Raw genomic sequence first — 16960 nt, forward strand, 5'->3', positions numbered from 1 at the left:
CTCCCAGTCCCTATTCAACCCAGGTTAATGGTGTTGAGTTTGCAAATGAATTGTAGCTCTGCAGTTTCTCTTTGAAATCTGTTTTTGAAGTATTTTTGTTGAAGGATGGCTACTTTTAAATCTGTTATTGAGTGTCCAGGGAGATTTAAGTGTTCTCCTACTGGCTTTTGTATGTTACCATTCCTGATGTCAGATTTGTGTCCATTTATTCTTTTACACAATGACTGTCCGGTTTGGCCAATCTACATGGCAGAGGGACATTGCTGGCACATGATGGCATATATCAGTTTAGTAGATGTGCAGGTGAATGAGCCCCTGATCGTGTGGCTGATGTGGTTGGGTCCTCTGATGGTGTTGCTACAGTAGATTTGGGGACAGAGTAGGTAAGGGGGTTTGTTACAGGGATTGGTTCCTAGGTTAGTGTTTCTGTGGTGTGGTGTGTAGTTGCTGGTGAGTATTTGCTTCAGGTTGGGGGGCTGTCTGTAAGCGAGGACTGGCCTGTCTCCCAAGTTCTGTTTCTCTCATTCAGCCATCTCAGTGGCTTCAGCCAGATGGCTCGCAGGGCACCCTTGGCTTCCAACCTCCTTTCCCCCAACAGTGTCTTGTGCAACCCCCCGCAGATCCCTCGATTTGCTCTCCTGCTTCATAAGGCCTCATTTCACAGGCACCATCCTTCCTGCTGCGGGCTGCAGGGGATTCCCTTTATCATCCATAAGGTTTGCCGCTGGGCAATATGAGGCAATCCTTCCCCCAAAGCACTGTCACTAAGTCATTCTGCCAGCTCCACTCTGGTCTGGGCTCTGAGCCAAGATAGTTATGATGACTCTGCACAGACTATGAGCCTGGTCCAAAGCCCATTGAAATCAATGGTAGTCTTTCCATTGATTTCAATGGGTTTTGGACCACGGTCCAGGTGAGCATAAGACAATAACACACTCTGGCCTAATTGTGCCTGTGTCTTTGTGATGCAGTGAACCATTCAGCAACATGTGTGTGAGGAAGTTGTTGGAGAGGAATAGGATGTTAATGCTGGGGCTTCTCCATCAAAGGACGCAAGTACCTTTTGGCTGTGACCTGTCATGTGGAGATATTGTGGACACCAAAATAATCCCCTGATGGTGTTTCTTTCTCTTGTTAGCCTGCAAGGACTTCAGCCAGGGCAAGATCATTCAGAGGGTGAGAGAGAGGATAGGCTGGCTATGCTAAAGGAGAGCAAAGCAGGACCAGGACAAGAAGCTGAAATAATATTTTCAGCATAGGCAAACAAGAATGGGGATGGGAGGAGATCTTCCAAGTATCCACATGAGGGTGTCTGTAATGGAAGAGTTGGGTCAGAGCACAAATGCACTCTATCCATCCACCTGCTACTGCCAATATGTGAGCTGGGAAATGGCAAACCTTTTCCATCATTATCACAATGCTTGTGACCATTTCTCCATGTCTCCCAGGAAGGTCACTTTGAGGATGCTAATAAACTAAAACAACTATTCCCATCAAGGGAAAATGTGATCAGGAAAGATTCGTGCCTTCACTCTCTCCTATCTCTTCTATCTTCTTAGTAGCTTATCTTAAGAGGCGGTCAAATTATTCATTGCCAAGAATATGCCTAACAAATGTAGGCCTTTTGCTGCTTGCAAATCATTTAGGAACCAATCCTGATTTCAGCAAATGTATTAGTTATTTATGATCTATTCGCTGGATTGTTTGGATGAACAGTTTTCACCCTGTGGGTTGCTCGAGAACCATTCATCTTAGCTGTTTCCTATTCGTTATTCATGCTGTATGCTTGGTCACATACGCCACATGGTATTGTCTCTAGTACCTGATTAGATGAGTGAAACATTTAAACAGGAAAATATCAAAAAGCAAATACACAATAAGGTGCCTCTGATACAAATTTTCAGATGAAGGGTCATTCATGCTAGAATTGATGACAGTCAGGATCCAAGAACATTTTCATGAATACCTGCCAGACTGCCAGCCATCCAAATAGCCATGCAAACCAAAAAACATGACCACCGTGAACAGCTATGGAGTGAAGTCAGGCTGTTTGTTTGCAAATCCATTTTTCACTGTTCGCCACGGTTTACACTTTCCCATGTGGGGTTCTGGCATCAGCGAGTTAAAGGAAGTCATCGGGGGTGGGGGGGTGGGGGGAAGGGGAGTGTTTCTTTTAAAAAAGAGAGTGAGATTGAGAGGAGGACACAGGCTCTCAAATACCCTGTCTGTGCTTGGTATATTAGGCAGCCCGTGCTCTTGGCTGGGAGCCCAGACGAGGCTTTTGTAATCAAAACATGATCTTGTATGCTGTGCAACCAGTGCTGAGAAAGGCCGTCTGATGGCTCTCCTCTTTTAGCTCTGCTTTGGAATCCACCAGGCTTCACCGCCGAGGTCCAAAATGCAGCGATCTGTGAGTGCTGCTTTTGTTGTTACTGGAAGGGGAGTGGGAGGGGGATTCATTTCTCTTTTAAAAAAGCCAAGAAGTGACTTGCGCTCACTCTCTTTTTGTTGTTGTTGTTTTGGGGGGTTGTTTGTTGCCAACAGCTGTGTATCTAAAATGATCTGAGATGCGTGGGAGGGAGGGGAGTGGATTTCATATGCCGGATTTCATGTGCTGATCACTGGGGCAGTTTGCAGTCGCTGGCTCAGGGTGATGTTCTTATCCAGAAGGGTGGGGGCATTGGGAGGAAAAAACCCATAAAGCCAGGTCATGCTGGACGTTACTCATCCTAGTACTGGGAGTCAGGGGGCTTTCAGCTACAGCTGTCAGATCAGAGGCAGAGAATATTTCTTAGAGAGCTTGTGCACTGGATTTCAAAGAGAAATTCTAGTTTAGGGGCCTGTCCCTCTCTCCTTTTCCCTTCCCCCACCTTTTCTCTCTCTCGCCCTCACTCCCTTCTGAGCTCTCTCACTTCAGAAACAGCTGATTGTGAAAGTCTGCAGGGAAAGATGCACATAGAAAGATGGTTACTGAGACAAGAGGTGCTCTCAGGCACTGATGAGTTGCATAATAGGGTGCGTGTGTTAGGAGTGGGGGGATAGAATGCGACATTGCCATGTAACTGAAGCACATTGCCTCTTGCTTCCCTCGCCTCCTTTTGTTACATTTTCATTTTTAATAGAAAGAGGTCTTTCTTTACAGTGCTCGCTCTCTGTCTCAAGAGGCATCAGGCTCTGCTTTCTGATTCATAGCACACTGCACACTTGTTCTGCCAAACCCATTTATAACTCCCTGCTGTAGTCACTGTGACATACGGGTGCCTTGGTTCCCCGGAAGAGCTTTATGCCGGGTAGGTGAAGTGTAGCCACTTTTCATCCTAAGTGGCAGCGCAGCCGGCATTCTTCCCAGCAGCTCAGGAATGGGCACATACCCTTGTTATCGACTGGCTCAGAGCAGCAGCTAGTAAGAAAACGCTGACCATGCTTGGACGTACAATCAGTGCTCCCCAGAGAATCAATGTCAGGGCTCAAAATGCTGCTCTGCGTTTCTGTGCACAAGTTGTTTTTGTTCGGTTGCTATGTTTTTCTGAGTGGGGCGGGTGTGGATTTCCCTTTGCTTCCCCAAGTATTTTGATGAAACTGAGCACCCCTCCCCATCACCCAAAAATAGGTTGAATAGCAGCAAAACTTCTCTAGCAGGGACATCTATCAGACTGGAATAATCTCCCTAGGAAAATGGTGGAAGCCCCGTTGCTAGATTCATTTCAAACTGGACAAACACTGACAAATATACAATAGGGAACAATCTTGCACAACCAGGAGAGGAACTAGATGACCTAACAGGTCTTTTGCAGTTCTGATTTGCCTTCTAAAAAAATCTGGGTTTGCAATGGCTTTCCTGGAATGCAGCTCTGCCGTTCTCCATTTACATGAATTTAAAAGTTAAAGGTGTATATTTCAAGGAACACAATACACTGATCCCACCCTGAAAAAGGCAACACGCCCACCACTCTGCAAATACATAACCTGCCAACTCAACACACTCAAAACAGAGTCTGTTTAGGGCGATCCTAAATTCAGATTAAACCAGTCTTGCAAATTGTCATAAAATGTACCTTCCTAGGTGCAAAATCTGCTCATCTGCCACTAGATGATTGATGATAATGAAGAAAGAATATTTCACTCACCTGCAAAAATAAAAACAATAAAAAATGGCCCATTAGGCAAATTTTGCGGGACTGGCTTGCAAATTGTAGGTCTTTATGAAGGACTGTTACAGCATCATTGAAAAAGTATGACTGTTACTGATGGAATTCATGTTCAATCATGACACAAATGAAAATATGTTGAAACAGAATGGGAGGTGCATTTTAGCAAACCAGTTTAGTTATCTTTTCCCTCACTGGTTTCTGACTAGGGACACATTCGCTCCTGTTCCTTGATCCCATCGCATCTTACAGTCTAGGTCCTGATCATGCAATGTGCTATATGCAGTGGATCTCTGTGCCCACAGGGGAGCCCATTAATGTCAATGAGGCTCTTCTTGGGGCCAGGGGGTCTGCCTGCATGGAGCTCATTGCAGGATCAGGGCCAAAGCACAACTCAGTCAGTACTAGGATGGGAGACCCCCAAGGAACACTTACGTGCTGCAGGAAGTGGTACTGGTGACCTAGTTGGCACCCTTCCCCACTGTGATGTTAAAAAAATTGTGGTCCTGGCCACCTCTAGTGACTAACGATCTCATGGCACTTTTTTTAAGAACAGTGATATTAAATTCTGAGCAAATTTTAGTTTGGTAATTATTATTACTTGTTGTTTTGTATTATCACAGTATTTAGGCTCCGTAGTACTAAGTGCTGCACAAACACAAAACAAAAAGACAGTCGCTGCCCCAGAGAGCTTACAACCCAAATATGCTATTTGATCTGATCTATCATGGTGCTTATATGGTGCCCTTCTCCTTGGTATCTGAATACCTCTCCAAATTATATGTACATAGAATGATTTAATTCTCTCTGCTTACCTAAGGTTCTTCCTGCACTTTCAAATGGGCCTGGTGTTCCTCTTCACTTTTGTGATGCTTTAGGGGGCTCACCCAGACCAGTAAGGGGTTGTGTCACTGCCTGCCCAGTAAGCCTGGGTGCTTCTATGCTGTGCTGCTTTGGCTCAGTGTCTTGACACCAGCAGCCTCCTCCCAGCACAATGGCCTGACCGTGACTCCCACCAGCCTGGTTACTCTGCTCCTCCAGTCCTCAGGCTCTCCAAAACTGTCTCCCCTGCAGTGCCCAGTCCCTCTCACTGCACCCTCACAGAAATGATCAAGTTTGCTGGTCCTGGAAAGAGAAAATACACAGCAGGCTGTTGGCTTCACTGGGATTTACACACCCTCCACTTCAATGCACAGCACTGAGTTGGTTTATAGTAAACGTGAAACAAGTTTATTAACAAAAGGACATAGGCTTAAGTGACATCAAGTAGGTACATGGAATTGGGACAGAAATGGTTACAAACAAACAAGACTTAAAATATGCTTCTAACATTACAGTCTAACTTAAACACGTGAATCACCCATTGGGGGAGGCTAGCCCCCGGCTCCGCCCCTTCTGCCAGGGCCAGAGGCCCCTCCCCTTCCCCACCGGATCCCAGAGTCCCCCCAACACAGCTGCTGGCCTTTCCGCTCCAGCCCCGGCCACCCAAATGCCCCCAACACCAGAGTGCTGATGGGATTGCATTGTAATGCAGGCATGGGATGACAAGCAGTGGCTGCAGAACTTTAGGATGCTCAAGGCCACATTCCTGAATCTGTGTGCTGAGTTCACCCCAGGACTCCAGGTCAGGGACATCGAAATGGAAGCTGCACTGGCAGTGGAGAAATGAGTGGCGATCACACTGTAGAAACATGCAACACTAGATTGCTACAAATCATTGGGAAAAATTATTTTGGAGTTGGAAAATCCACTGTGGGGGCTATTGTCATGCAAGTGTGCAGGGCCATTAATCATCTCCTGCTATGTAGGATTGTGATTCTTGGCAATGTGCAGGACACAGTGGATGGATTTGCAGCTATGGGGTTCCTGAACTGCGGTGGAGCGATAGATATAGAGCACAACCCTATTATGGCACCAGACCACCTTGCTACAGAGTACATCAAACAGAAAGGGCTACTTTTCTATGGTTATGCAAGCATTGGTGGATCACCAGGGATACTTCACTGACATCAATGAGGGCTGGTTGGAGAAGGTGCATGATTCTCCCATCTTTAAGAACACAGGACTGTTCAGAAAGTTACAGGCAGGGAATTTCTTGCCCGACTGGCAGATTATCATTGGCAATGTTGAAATGCTAATAGTGATCCTGGAGAACCCAGCCTACCCCTTGCTCCCCTGGCTCATGAAGCTGTACACCAGTCACCTTGACAGCACCAAGGAAAGATTCAGCTACCAGCTCAGCAAATGCAGAATGACAGTTGAATGCGCTTATGGTAGACTGAAGGCACGCTGGCACTGTTTACTCACAAGATTTGGTCTCAGTGAGAAAACTATCCCAATGGTTATAGCTGCCTGATGTGTCCTGCATAATATCTGTGAGGGGGGAAAGTTGCCACTAGGGTGGAGGTGGAGCAGCTGTCTGCTGAGCTTAGGGTTACCATACGTCCTCTTTTTCCCGGACATGTCCGGCTTTTCGGCAGTCAGACCCCCGTCGGGGGGGAATTGCCAAAAAGCCGAACATGTCCGGGAAAATGGCAGCTCTGCTCCTCCCCTGACTCTTCGGCTCTGTTTAAGAGCCGAGCTGTCCGAGCGCTACCGGCTTCAGGCAGCCCCCTTGCCTCCGGACCCTGCGCCACCGGAGCCCGGGAGGGGAAGTGCTCAGCTGGGGGCGCAGGGTCCGGAGGCATAGGGGCTGCCCAAAGCCCGAGCGCTACCGGCTTCATGGTTTGCCGGGCAGCCTCCAGACCCTGCACCCCCGGCTGGACGCTTCCCCTCCCGGGCTCCAGCTGCGCTGGGGAAGCGCCGGCTGGGGGCGCAGGGTCTGGGGGCTGCCCGGCAAACCGTGAAGCCGGTAGCGCTCAGGCAGCCCTTTCCGCGTGACTGGGAGTGGGAGGGAGGAGGGGCGGAGTTAGGGCGGGGAAGGGGTGGAATTGGGGCGGGGCTAGGGGTGGGGAAATGGGCGGGGCCAGGGCCTGTGGAGGGTCCTCTTTTTTTATTTATTAGATATGGTAACCCTAGCTGAGCTTGAATAACCAGATACAAGGGCTATCAGAAGAGCTTGGTGTGGAGTTATACAGCTCCGGGAGGCTTTGAAAGAGCACTTTAACAGTGAACCACAGTAATGGGTTATGGTGTACTGTGCTCTACCTGGCCCTGCAGTTTGGGGGCCTATTAGGAATTGTGTGATGCTTGCTGTACATTTATAACTATTACACTGTTTGTCACAGATCCTGTTTACAATCACAAAGTTTACAATCACAGGTGAATGGGTGCTTTCAATACCACCAGCAATACTGCAGAATATGTAGCAATACTGCAGAATATGTTAGGAACCAATAAAGATGAATTATTTTAATTTTATTGAGAACAAAAACATTTCAAATAATTTTGTGCAAGTTAAAAGCAAATACATTAAAACCTTAACAAATGTATGGAGCATAATTTAAAGAAGGAGAAGGAACATTCATGTCCATTTTAGCTACATATACATCAACCGTGGCTCTTACTGGCCAATGTATGACAAGTTGTGGTTGTCAGTGTCCCCCGAAGTGAAGTGGTGGGGTACGGATGTGGCCCCCAATGCCATGTGGAATGTTGAGAGGGATGTAGGGAGTTTTCCATGAGTCTGCAGCATCTGTGTTTGCTACCAGAGAAGAGTCATCTCCCACTCTGACTTCTGGGCTTTTCTCCTGTCCACTCTTTCATTCTCCACAAGATCTGCAATGTTTACCCCTCCGGCCCTCTGTTCAGTCTGATGCAGCACTGGCTTGCAGGAATTTACTGAACATGTCAGTCTGAGTCCTCTTCTTTCTCCTTCTTATCTGGCTCAAGATTTCCATGGATGTAGAGGAGGAACCTCAAGGCCACAACAGCAGCAGCTTCAGATAAAACACAGAGAGTGATTGTCAGTATAGTGGCAATGGAAAATGAAAGTTAAGATTCAGAAGTCCTTCCCTTGCTCCCCTAAAGTTTTAAACACAACATACTTATTGCAACTTCTGCTTTGGAATGCTTGTGCATGGTGCCACTCACAGCACCAGCCATAAGTATGGTTCACCGGGGGTGAGAGAACAGAGGATGGAATTGCTCGGTTGCATGAAATATGATAGGGCAGTGGCACTGAATGCTGCACCATTTTCCACAGGCAGTGGGGATTTTAGCTGAGATCTCACTCCTGAGTTTAACAAAAGCATAGCTGCTGCTGCTGTCCTGAAACTGCCCGGGCCCAAAGACTGCTAGTCTGTTTACTGCAATGGTGCCTGCCGAAGTTATCACTGACTGGCGTGGGAAAGCGTCCTACCGCAGAGGGAGAAATAAGGTTGCCTTCCTAGAAGCCTTCAGCAAAGGATTGCAGAGTACCTCCATGAAACTTTCATCAAGCTCAGACAGGAGGATTCAAGGGATGTCTCTGTGTACATAAACAAACTGCTCTGCATCCCACCCCCGCAGTCTAATTCTACAGGGGAATGACAAGCAGATAATAACTCTACCTGTGTTGTACTTATACCTCTTCTAGTATGAGTAAGCGAATGAAAAGTCACTACATATGCCCTGTTAAGTTAGGGGTGCCATCAGTACATCATTGTAACTGGAAATAAATTTACACACTTACCCAAGGTTACTTCCCCTGCATCGGGCTCGCCCATGTTCGACTGCCAGGACTGACTGTGGTGGAGTCTCAAACAGCTTCTGGCTCGCAGCATAGCTTGACCCCCCTGTTGCATGTCCCCCATCCTCCTCCTTCTCGACACCAGGGCCTGTGACACAAACCTAGCCCAAGGATGGACCTGGTGGAAGGAGGAGTTCGAGCTGTTCACAGGCCTGGCCATACCGGATGACACAGCAGAAAAGTAAAACTGTTATCTGACCTCACTGGGGAACAAGGCAGAGAGGTCTGCAGCACTCTGAAACTCACCTCTGCCTCAAGCCTCACAGTAGTACAATCCTAGGAGCCCTGGGGACGTATTGCTCCCCAAAGCAGAATGAAACTGTGGAGTGACACAGGCTTTTCACTAGAGACCAGTCCAAAGGGGAGGGGAAAGACCCCTTATGTCACTGACTTACACACACTGGCTGCTACATGAAATTCTGGGGACTTGACAGATTTCCTAATTCAAAACAGGATAGTCTGTGGCACTTGGGATCACCGCCTGTGGGTGTGGCTGCTTCAGGAAGGCAATCTCATTTTAGACAAATGCATAGACATGGGCTGCAGCGGAAACGTCAAGAGAAAGGATGAAAGCCCTATGAGGCACAAACACCTCCAGAAGTAAATGGAGGGAGACAACAGCAGCGGAGAGCAGGTGGCCAGTGGTCCGTACCATAGTGAGATGAATTTACTGTGTGAGACAGCCAGGGCCGGCTCCAGCATTTCTGCCGCCCCAAGCAAAAAAAACCAAAAAACCCCCCCCGCGATCGCAATCGGCGGTGGCAATTGGGGGGAAAAAAAAAAAAGCCACGATCGGCGGCAGCAGTTCAGCGGCAGGTCCTTCGCTCCTAGAGGGAGTGAGGGACCTGCTGCCCCCGAATTGCCGCAGGTACCGCCCCTCTCCCTTGGCCGCCCCAAGCACCTGCTTGTTAAGCTGGTGCCTGGAGCCGGCCCTGGAGACAGCAGAGAAGGTAAAGGACATGTGCCCCGCACAATGACAGCACTGCAAGGAAAGTGGCAAGTTGAACCATTTTAGCCGTGTGCGCACAAGCAGAGGAAGGTTCCAGAAAGATTCAGTCAGACTTGTCCAAGAGGAGGATCATGAGCGGCGGATATCAAAGGCAGGTGAAGGCCCAGTCTACCCAAACTGCCTGCGTGGCCACACCCATACTCCTCCCCCCCCAGGTTCTCCCCTGCTTCCTGCTGTGCTCTGCTGCAATTCTTGGCCAGGACCAAGTGGTGCTGGAACCGGGGGAGACAGGGGGCCATAGCCCTCCCACTTTTTGAAAGCGGATGGGTCTGGCCCGTCCACTTTTCTCTCGGGTGAACCCCTTCCCCTCCTTTTCTTCCCAAGTCCCCATCCCCGGCCAGGCCAGCTTGGAGCCTGGACGGGGAGCTCGGGCAGCTGTGGGGAGTTGTGGCAGACCCTCCATCTACCCAGGGTGGGGGTGGGCTGAGAGCAGTCCCTGGTCCGTATCCCCACTCCCCGGGCTCCCCAGCCGCCCAGGGCAGGAGGAGGGTCCGTGACTCCACGCCGGCTTCCCACAGCTGCTCGTGGGGGAGGGCCTCGGAGACGCAGCCCAGCCATGGTAAGAGCCATGCAGGCACTGCCCCAGGCAGGTGGGGAGCCCTGGGGGCTGGGACACGGGCCGGGGGCTGCTCGGGCACCTGCATCGTGGGCAGGTGGAGGGTCCAAGGCTCTTACCATATCTGGACTGTGGCTCCGAGGCCCACCTCTGGCTGGAGCCGAGTTGGGGAGAGCTGCGCGGGAAGCTGTGAGGAGACTGGGTCCCTCCACCTGCCCTGGGTGGGGGGCCTGGGACACAGGCAGGGAGCTGCCTTCGTCTCCCCCTCAGGCGGTGGCCCCCCCACACTTTTGGGAAGGCTCTAGTGCCCTTGCCCCGGGCTGGGGCTAGTGGGGGCCGGCCTGCAGCTAGGGACTCCGGGCAGCTGGAGCCAGTGCTCATGCTGCCCGCCCACCTGGCGCTCCTGGCTGGGGGTGTGGGCCACGCTCAGCTGCCTGCCTGCCGCCGTTCCGGGGCTCGGGCTGGGGGCCGCACTGCCCGCCCACCCTCTGGGCTCCAGCGGGAGAAAGGGGGACGGAGGGGTGGGGCCCTGGGAAGAAGGGGTGGGGCGGCCAGGGGCTAGCCTCCCCAAGCCCGCGGTTCACCCAGTGCCCATGAGGGGGATGGTGCCTCAGACAGTGTTGACATCTTGACTCTGTCCTTGAGTCCGAGAGCATATCAGGTTCAGGCTTTTAGGAAGGAAATCAACAAGGGACAACACCAACCTCAGTGCAAGCAACAATGTTAACAGGGAAACGCCCTCTGTGAGTTCAGCTGGATAGCAGGGCCTCCTGCAATGTGATTCCTCGGGGTGAATTGGACCCGAACACACCCATTACAAAGACCAAGCAGAATCTAATAAGGTACAATGATATCATAATGAAGCCCATAGGAAAATGTGACTGTGACCCTAAGAGAACCACACTGCCAGCTGGCAAGGAGCTCCCTGGTATGTAACAATAAATCTCAGCCGGTCTGACTAGCTCAATACACCTCACACATTGTTGTCATGATATCCACATAAGAGGTGTCATGTAATATATCATTTGAAAACTAATAATATGCTGGTCATTAATATCACTGTTAAATGTATGTAACAACACTGTATGTGAAATTATGGATTCTCTCTGATATTATGTTTTGGAGTGACAAAGGAGAAAAAACAGGTTTTTTTTTCCAGACAAAGGAGGAAGCCAAACACCTCTCTGGCTCAGTTCCAAATCAAGCCAGGTTTAACCAGAAGCAGGGACAGTAGGCTATTCATTTGCATCAGATATTGCAGGAAGATCATTTGCTTTGTAAATCACAGAAGACTGCAAAATTAACTTGGCGTGGGCTCCATGGTGAACACAGAAAGCTGATCCCCCAGGAGGGCTTTCTGACTTTGAAGGCAAAAATAAATTTTGGGGATGTATGGAAAATGCTGGAAAAATTTGGGGATCGATTGTCTGAGAGAACAAAGAAGCCAGCACTTTGTATCTACGAAAGATAGGTCCTCCTGCTAAAACAGGCTGGAGAACTTGGTGTGAGTAGGAAACTAGGTTAGGCAAAGCTATATCTTGCTGGAATTAAGTTGTAGACACTAGTAAGTGGGTTATTTCTGTTTTGTTTGTTTGTAACTCTTTCATATCTCTTCCACTCTTGCTTGAAAGCACTTAAATCTATTTTCTTTGTTAATAAACTTATTCATAGGTTTATTGCAAACTATCTCAGTGTTGTGTATTAAGGTGGAGTGTATCACCCCAGCTGAGCTAACAAGCTGTTGTGAGTACTCGCTCTCTGAAGCTAGTGAACTTGGTATTACCTCCGTGTGTGTCCAGTAAGAGGAACTGGACACCGCAGGAGAGATGGTTATGGGGAGACTCGGGATCGGAAGTGTTCTTGGGATCCCCCTACAAGGAATAACTGGGCTGGTGGAAGTTGAGGGAGAGACATCTGTGCTGTGGGCAGGCTGCTGGTGTCAGGGCTCTGAGCCAAAACTGCATAGCCTAAAGGCTCCCAAGGTTACAAGGCAAGTAGTGACACAACCCCTTACTGGTCTGGGTGAGCTGCCAAAGTGTCATAGAGACCTCACAGTAACTAACCTGAAAAGTAACAGATGATACCAACTGAAGTTTGTGGATGGTAAGTGCCACCATAGGCACTGACTCCGTGGGTGCTCCAGGGTTGGAGCACCCGCAGGGAAAAATTGGTGGGTGCTCTGCACCCACGGCAGCTCCCTGCCCTGTCCCCCTGCCCCAGCTCACCTCCACCTCCGCCCTCTCCCTTGAGCATGCCGCGTGCCCGCTTTCTCCCCCTAGCTCCCAGCGCTTGCACCGCAAAACAGGTGTTTGGCGCTGCGAGGGAGGAGGGGAAGAGGGAGAACACGGCACACTCAGGGGAGGAGGTGGGGCTGGGGCGGGGATTTGGGGAAGGGGTCCAATAGGGGCAGGGAGGGGGCGGAATTGGGGTGGGGACTTTGGGGAAGGGGTTGGAATGGGGGCAGGGGGGGGAAAGGGTGGAGTCAGGGCGGAGTCAGGAGTGGGGGGGGCGCGAGCACCCACCGGTGCCAGGGAAAGCTGGTGCCTATGAGTGCCACGAACTCCTCTTGGGGAATACAGACATGGATGCAGCAGCAGAATTTAATAGCTGCAGTGCAAGAAGTAAATGGAGGAGTCCCAGGGACAATGGAGACAGTTTCAATGCATATGGGAATGTTTTCAAAGGCAAAAGATGTCTCAAAGGAAAGCTGTGACTGGAAGCAGACCCCACAGTGGAACCTGTGTGCTTACGACAAAGGAAAGTTCCAGTGACACTATGTAATCCAGTGTGCAAGGAGTTCAAAAGTCTGTAGAACAGGGGTACCTGCAGGGGACAGTATAGCCTTGGTAAGCAGCATGGTGTGGCAAAGAAGCCACCAGGTAAATCAAACATCTCCATAGACCCAAAGCCACTCAACAAGGCACTGAAAAGATGCCACTGCCCACAGTTTATGACATCTTGTCAGAACTTTCCAAATCCAGAATCTTTGTCACAGAATCAGGGTCTGTGATGTGAGGAACGGGTTTTGGAACATACTCCTGGCCAAAGAGTCTAATGTGCTGACAGCCTTCACAACACCATTTGGTTGCTACAGATGGCTGCACGTGATGATGGGCGCGAAAACCCAGTCCCGGGCATGTTCCAGTGAAGACTCCCCCAGCACTGGAAGGACTGCCTGAAGTGAAAATAATTGCAGATGATATCCTCATTGTGGTGAAGTGAGCAATGATACAGAAGCTGAACAAGATCCTGACAGAAAACTACAAGTTTTTCTACAGCAATAGAGGGACAAGAACATACAACTCAATCCCGAAATCACGTGACTCAAACAGCGTGAGGTGACATACCTTGGACATCTGCTCACAGGAATGGGACTGAAAGCAGATCCCAACAAGATCAAGGCAGCAGAGACATGCTAGCTCCAGTGTATGTGGACAGTGCTTCATAGGAATGATAAGTTTCTGTCCCAGTAATTTACCACCCAGTAATAGTGCAATCAGACCACAAACCCCTAGAAACAAACACCTGTCAGGGATGATCTAGGTGTATTTTGGTCCTGATTCAGAACAGGGGACTGAGGTCTCAACTCTTGAGGTCTCATCCAGCCGTGCACTTCTATAATTCTATAGCAAAGCCTCTTTTTAGTACTCCAGAAGAGATTGTAATACATGTTGCTGCACCTCCAGGACTATCAGATGAAGATCCAATATTGTCCAAGACGATTACTGGTGTTAGCCGACATCCTGAGCAAGCCATAGATACAAGTTGGGGGAAAGGGAGCAGGACATTGAATCCATAAACATGCTGCACTATCTCCCAGTTTCAACAGTGAAGCTGATGGAAATAAAGAGGCAACATAAAAGAAAATCCAGCAGCTGGCAGTCAGGAGAAAGTAGGATGACCAGAAGACAAAAGCCAACTACTAATAGGAGCAGAAGCATATTTTCAAATTAAAGATGAGTTGAGTTTGTAGGATAGAATCATATTTCAAGGACAGAGACCTGTTGTCCCACCTCATTACATAAGGATGTCATGCAAAAAAATACATGCTTCACACTTGGTGATTGATAGCTCCCTTACATGGGCTTGAGAGTGTATTTACTGACTGGAAATGAATATACAATTCTGCTCCTTGCTAGAGGAGTATGACACCCGCTGGTCATGTAATAATCACTAGCAGAAAGAGGCCATTACTGCATGAGCTGCCCACCCAACCTGGGGAAAGATGGGAATGGAATTACCCTCAAGGAAAAGTAGTACTCATTACAGCGGACTACTATTCAAATTTGTGGGAGGTCAGTGCCCTTTCTGATGCAAGAAGCAAGTTAGTGATTGACAAACCGAAGGCCCACTTTGTGAGATATGGCCTTCCAGACACTATATTCACTGACAATGAACCTCAATTTGCCTTGGAAGAATTCAAGGAATTTGCACGCAAATGGGAGTGTAACTACCACATCTCCTCCCCAGCATACCCACGGAGTAATGGTAGGGTGGAATCAGCTGTGAAAACAGCCAAGAGACTGTTACACAAAGCTGCTTCTTCAGGTCAGTCCCCTTGTTAGCATTTTTGGCACACAGGAATACCCCATCACAGGATGCCAAAGGGAAGGCAGAAGATAGATGTGCAGCAGATCATAGACAGTATCACCATCATGATTTTATCGTGAGTCTTGTGATATTTGATGTTCTTCTTAAAGTCCCACCTGTAGGAATCAAGAGGCTGCAGGAGAATCTCAGCTTTCATGTAAAAAGTAAGTTTCTAGCTCTAGGGGGGTGCGAGCAGGAAGACAGAACATGGAGAACAGACGGAGTTTGGGGTGAATGGAAGAGGGGAGCCAGGGACGAGAGGAAATCTAAGCTGAAAGGCATGAGGAAAGAGCTGGGAGGAGGTGAGGTTGAGAATGAACGAGATTGAAAGGTAAAAGCAGGGGAAAGGAAAACTGGTAAAGGAAAAGTTTAGAAACATTGGGTTGGGGGAGACTGTTCTTAGGAAAAAAAGAAAAGAGAAGCGATACCTAGAAGGAAAGAAAGTCAAATAGAGAAAGGACAAAAACTAAGGGAGACACAATCAGTGTGAAATGCTTACATTGTTCAACAGCAGATTGGGTGACAAATTATTATATAAAATCACATATGTGTGTGTCTGGTGCCTTTCTGTATGGGGATTTGACAGGCGTGACAGTGATCAGGAGGTGGGTGCGAGAGTCTAACGTTCCTGCAGTATGTGTATAGACAAAAGGATAACCTGGCCTCACTTGAAATCAACTAGTGCTGACATTTAACAACAAAGTGTTAATGTCTGTGTGTATGTGCGTGATGAGAATGATATGAGGGATTTTTGACCCCAGGATTTTGCTGCACATTTGTTCGTATTTTACTAGACTAGAATTGGCTACTGACAAGTTATTTTAGAATTTTCAGTAAATGCTGTAGGGGCCTCTGGTTTTGTCTTTTTTTGTTTGCTTGTTTGGGACTAAATCTTTGTCTAAAATGTTATAAGGTGTGGGAGACTGCATCTGCTATGTCACAAGTTGTGGAGTGAGGACTTGGACCCTCCCATTGTATTTGTATTGTCTCGTTACAGCTGCCCACAGCCTCTAGCTTTTGTCTGGGTAGCTAAAGACGCGGCGAGGAGATTCCTGTTTACTGTTCATGTAGCCGTTTATAAAAATGCTTTGGGAAGCAAGGTTCTATAGAAATCTGAGACCACTTAGAGGAGTATGTCATTTTATATTTATATAGGACCTTGCATACTACCAGTCTCTCCAAGCACTTTACACATCAATGTCAGTTAGAAACTGGCAGTCGGTGACTGTGTAGGTAGGACACATAGCAGCCAATATGCTCTCAATAGTTGCTTACACACAGCCATGGATATCACAAGAGATTTAACTACCAACCTGAGTGTTATCTATTCCCAGATCTGAATCCAAATCCTTTTTCTGTCTGAGATCAGTTCAGTATGTTACAACTCTCTCCTCCCCTCTGCCTACTCCCAATGTTTCTCCTTTCCTGACTCCCAGTGTGGCCCGTAGTGCCTTTCCCACAATGTACCAACAATCATCTGGTTCTATCCCTCTTTGTAACCTGTTCCAGCAGGTCCGGACTCCCTATGGCACCTCCTTTGATTGTGTAAAATTCTGTCCAAACCTTGAAATCAGTGGAGCTGGACAGTGTACATCAGGACAGAATCTAGCATCTACAAGATGCTACTGCAGGGCCCTGTGGCTGTGGCAGTTTCTGAATTGGGCCCAGCTGTCCTTATGTTCAAATTCTGTGTGGTTCGGAGGGCAGCAGCTAACTGGGGCACGCTCTATTGCACAATGGTGATGGGTGAAAGAAGAGCCATTTTTGGCTAAGGACACTGAGATAAACCCTGACTCTTACAAAAACTGTCACAGGACTGGTAATGTCTATTTAGAACAGACAGGACCTGAGGTTTGAAGGCCTTTTTTGAAAGACTCCCACACAGTAAAGTGTAGAGAACTCATCTTATTTACCGCCAAAGGATACAGGGCTGAGTCTACCCAACTGAGAAGTGAATCTGTGTTTCCAAGGGGCCTGGGTATTTCAAA

The 16960-nt window shown here is 48.5% G+C and overlaps 2 protein-coding genes across 3 annotated transcripts in view; one reads left to right on the plus strand and one right to left on the minus strand.

Annotated features, from left to right (window-relative positions):
- The window catches only part of DISP2 (dispatched RND transporter family member 2), a 123825-nt gene that overhangs the window by 75386 nt on the left and 31479 nt on the right, over positions 1-16960 (minus strand). The gene's annotated exons all lie outside the window — the stretch shown is intronic.
- Positions 2160-16960, plus strand: part of CCDC9B (coiled-coil domain containing 9B) — a 103392-nt gene continuing 88591 nt past the window's right edge. The window contains exon 1 of one of the 2 annotated variants that reach the window (XM_024106679.3): positions 2160-2410. Coding sequence is in view for 1 of the 2 variants with exons in the window: in XM_005284715.4 (XP_005284772.3) it covers positions 2399-2410 (12 nt within the window). In the remaining variant the exon portion in view is untranslated. The remainder of the gene's footprint in view (positions 2411-16960) is intronic. The other variant, XM_005284715.4, reaches the window with a different exon arrangement.

The sequence above is a fragment of the Chrysemys picta genome, chromosome 4, assembly GCF_011386835.1.
Source record: "Chrysemys picta bellii isolate R12L10 chromosome 4, ASM1138683v2, whole genome shotgun sequence".
NCBI lineage: Eukaryota > Metazoa > Chordata > Testudines > Emydidae > Chrysemys > Chrysemys picta.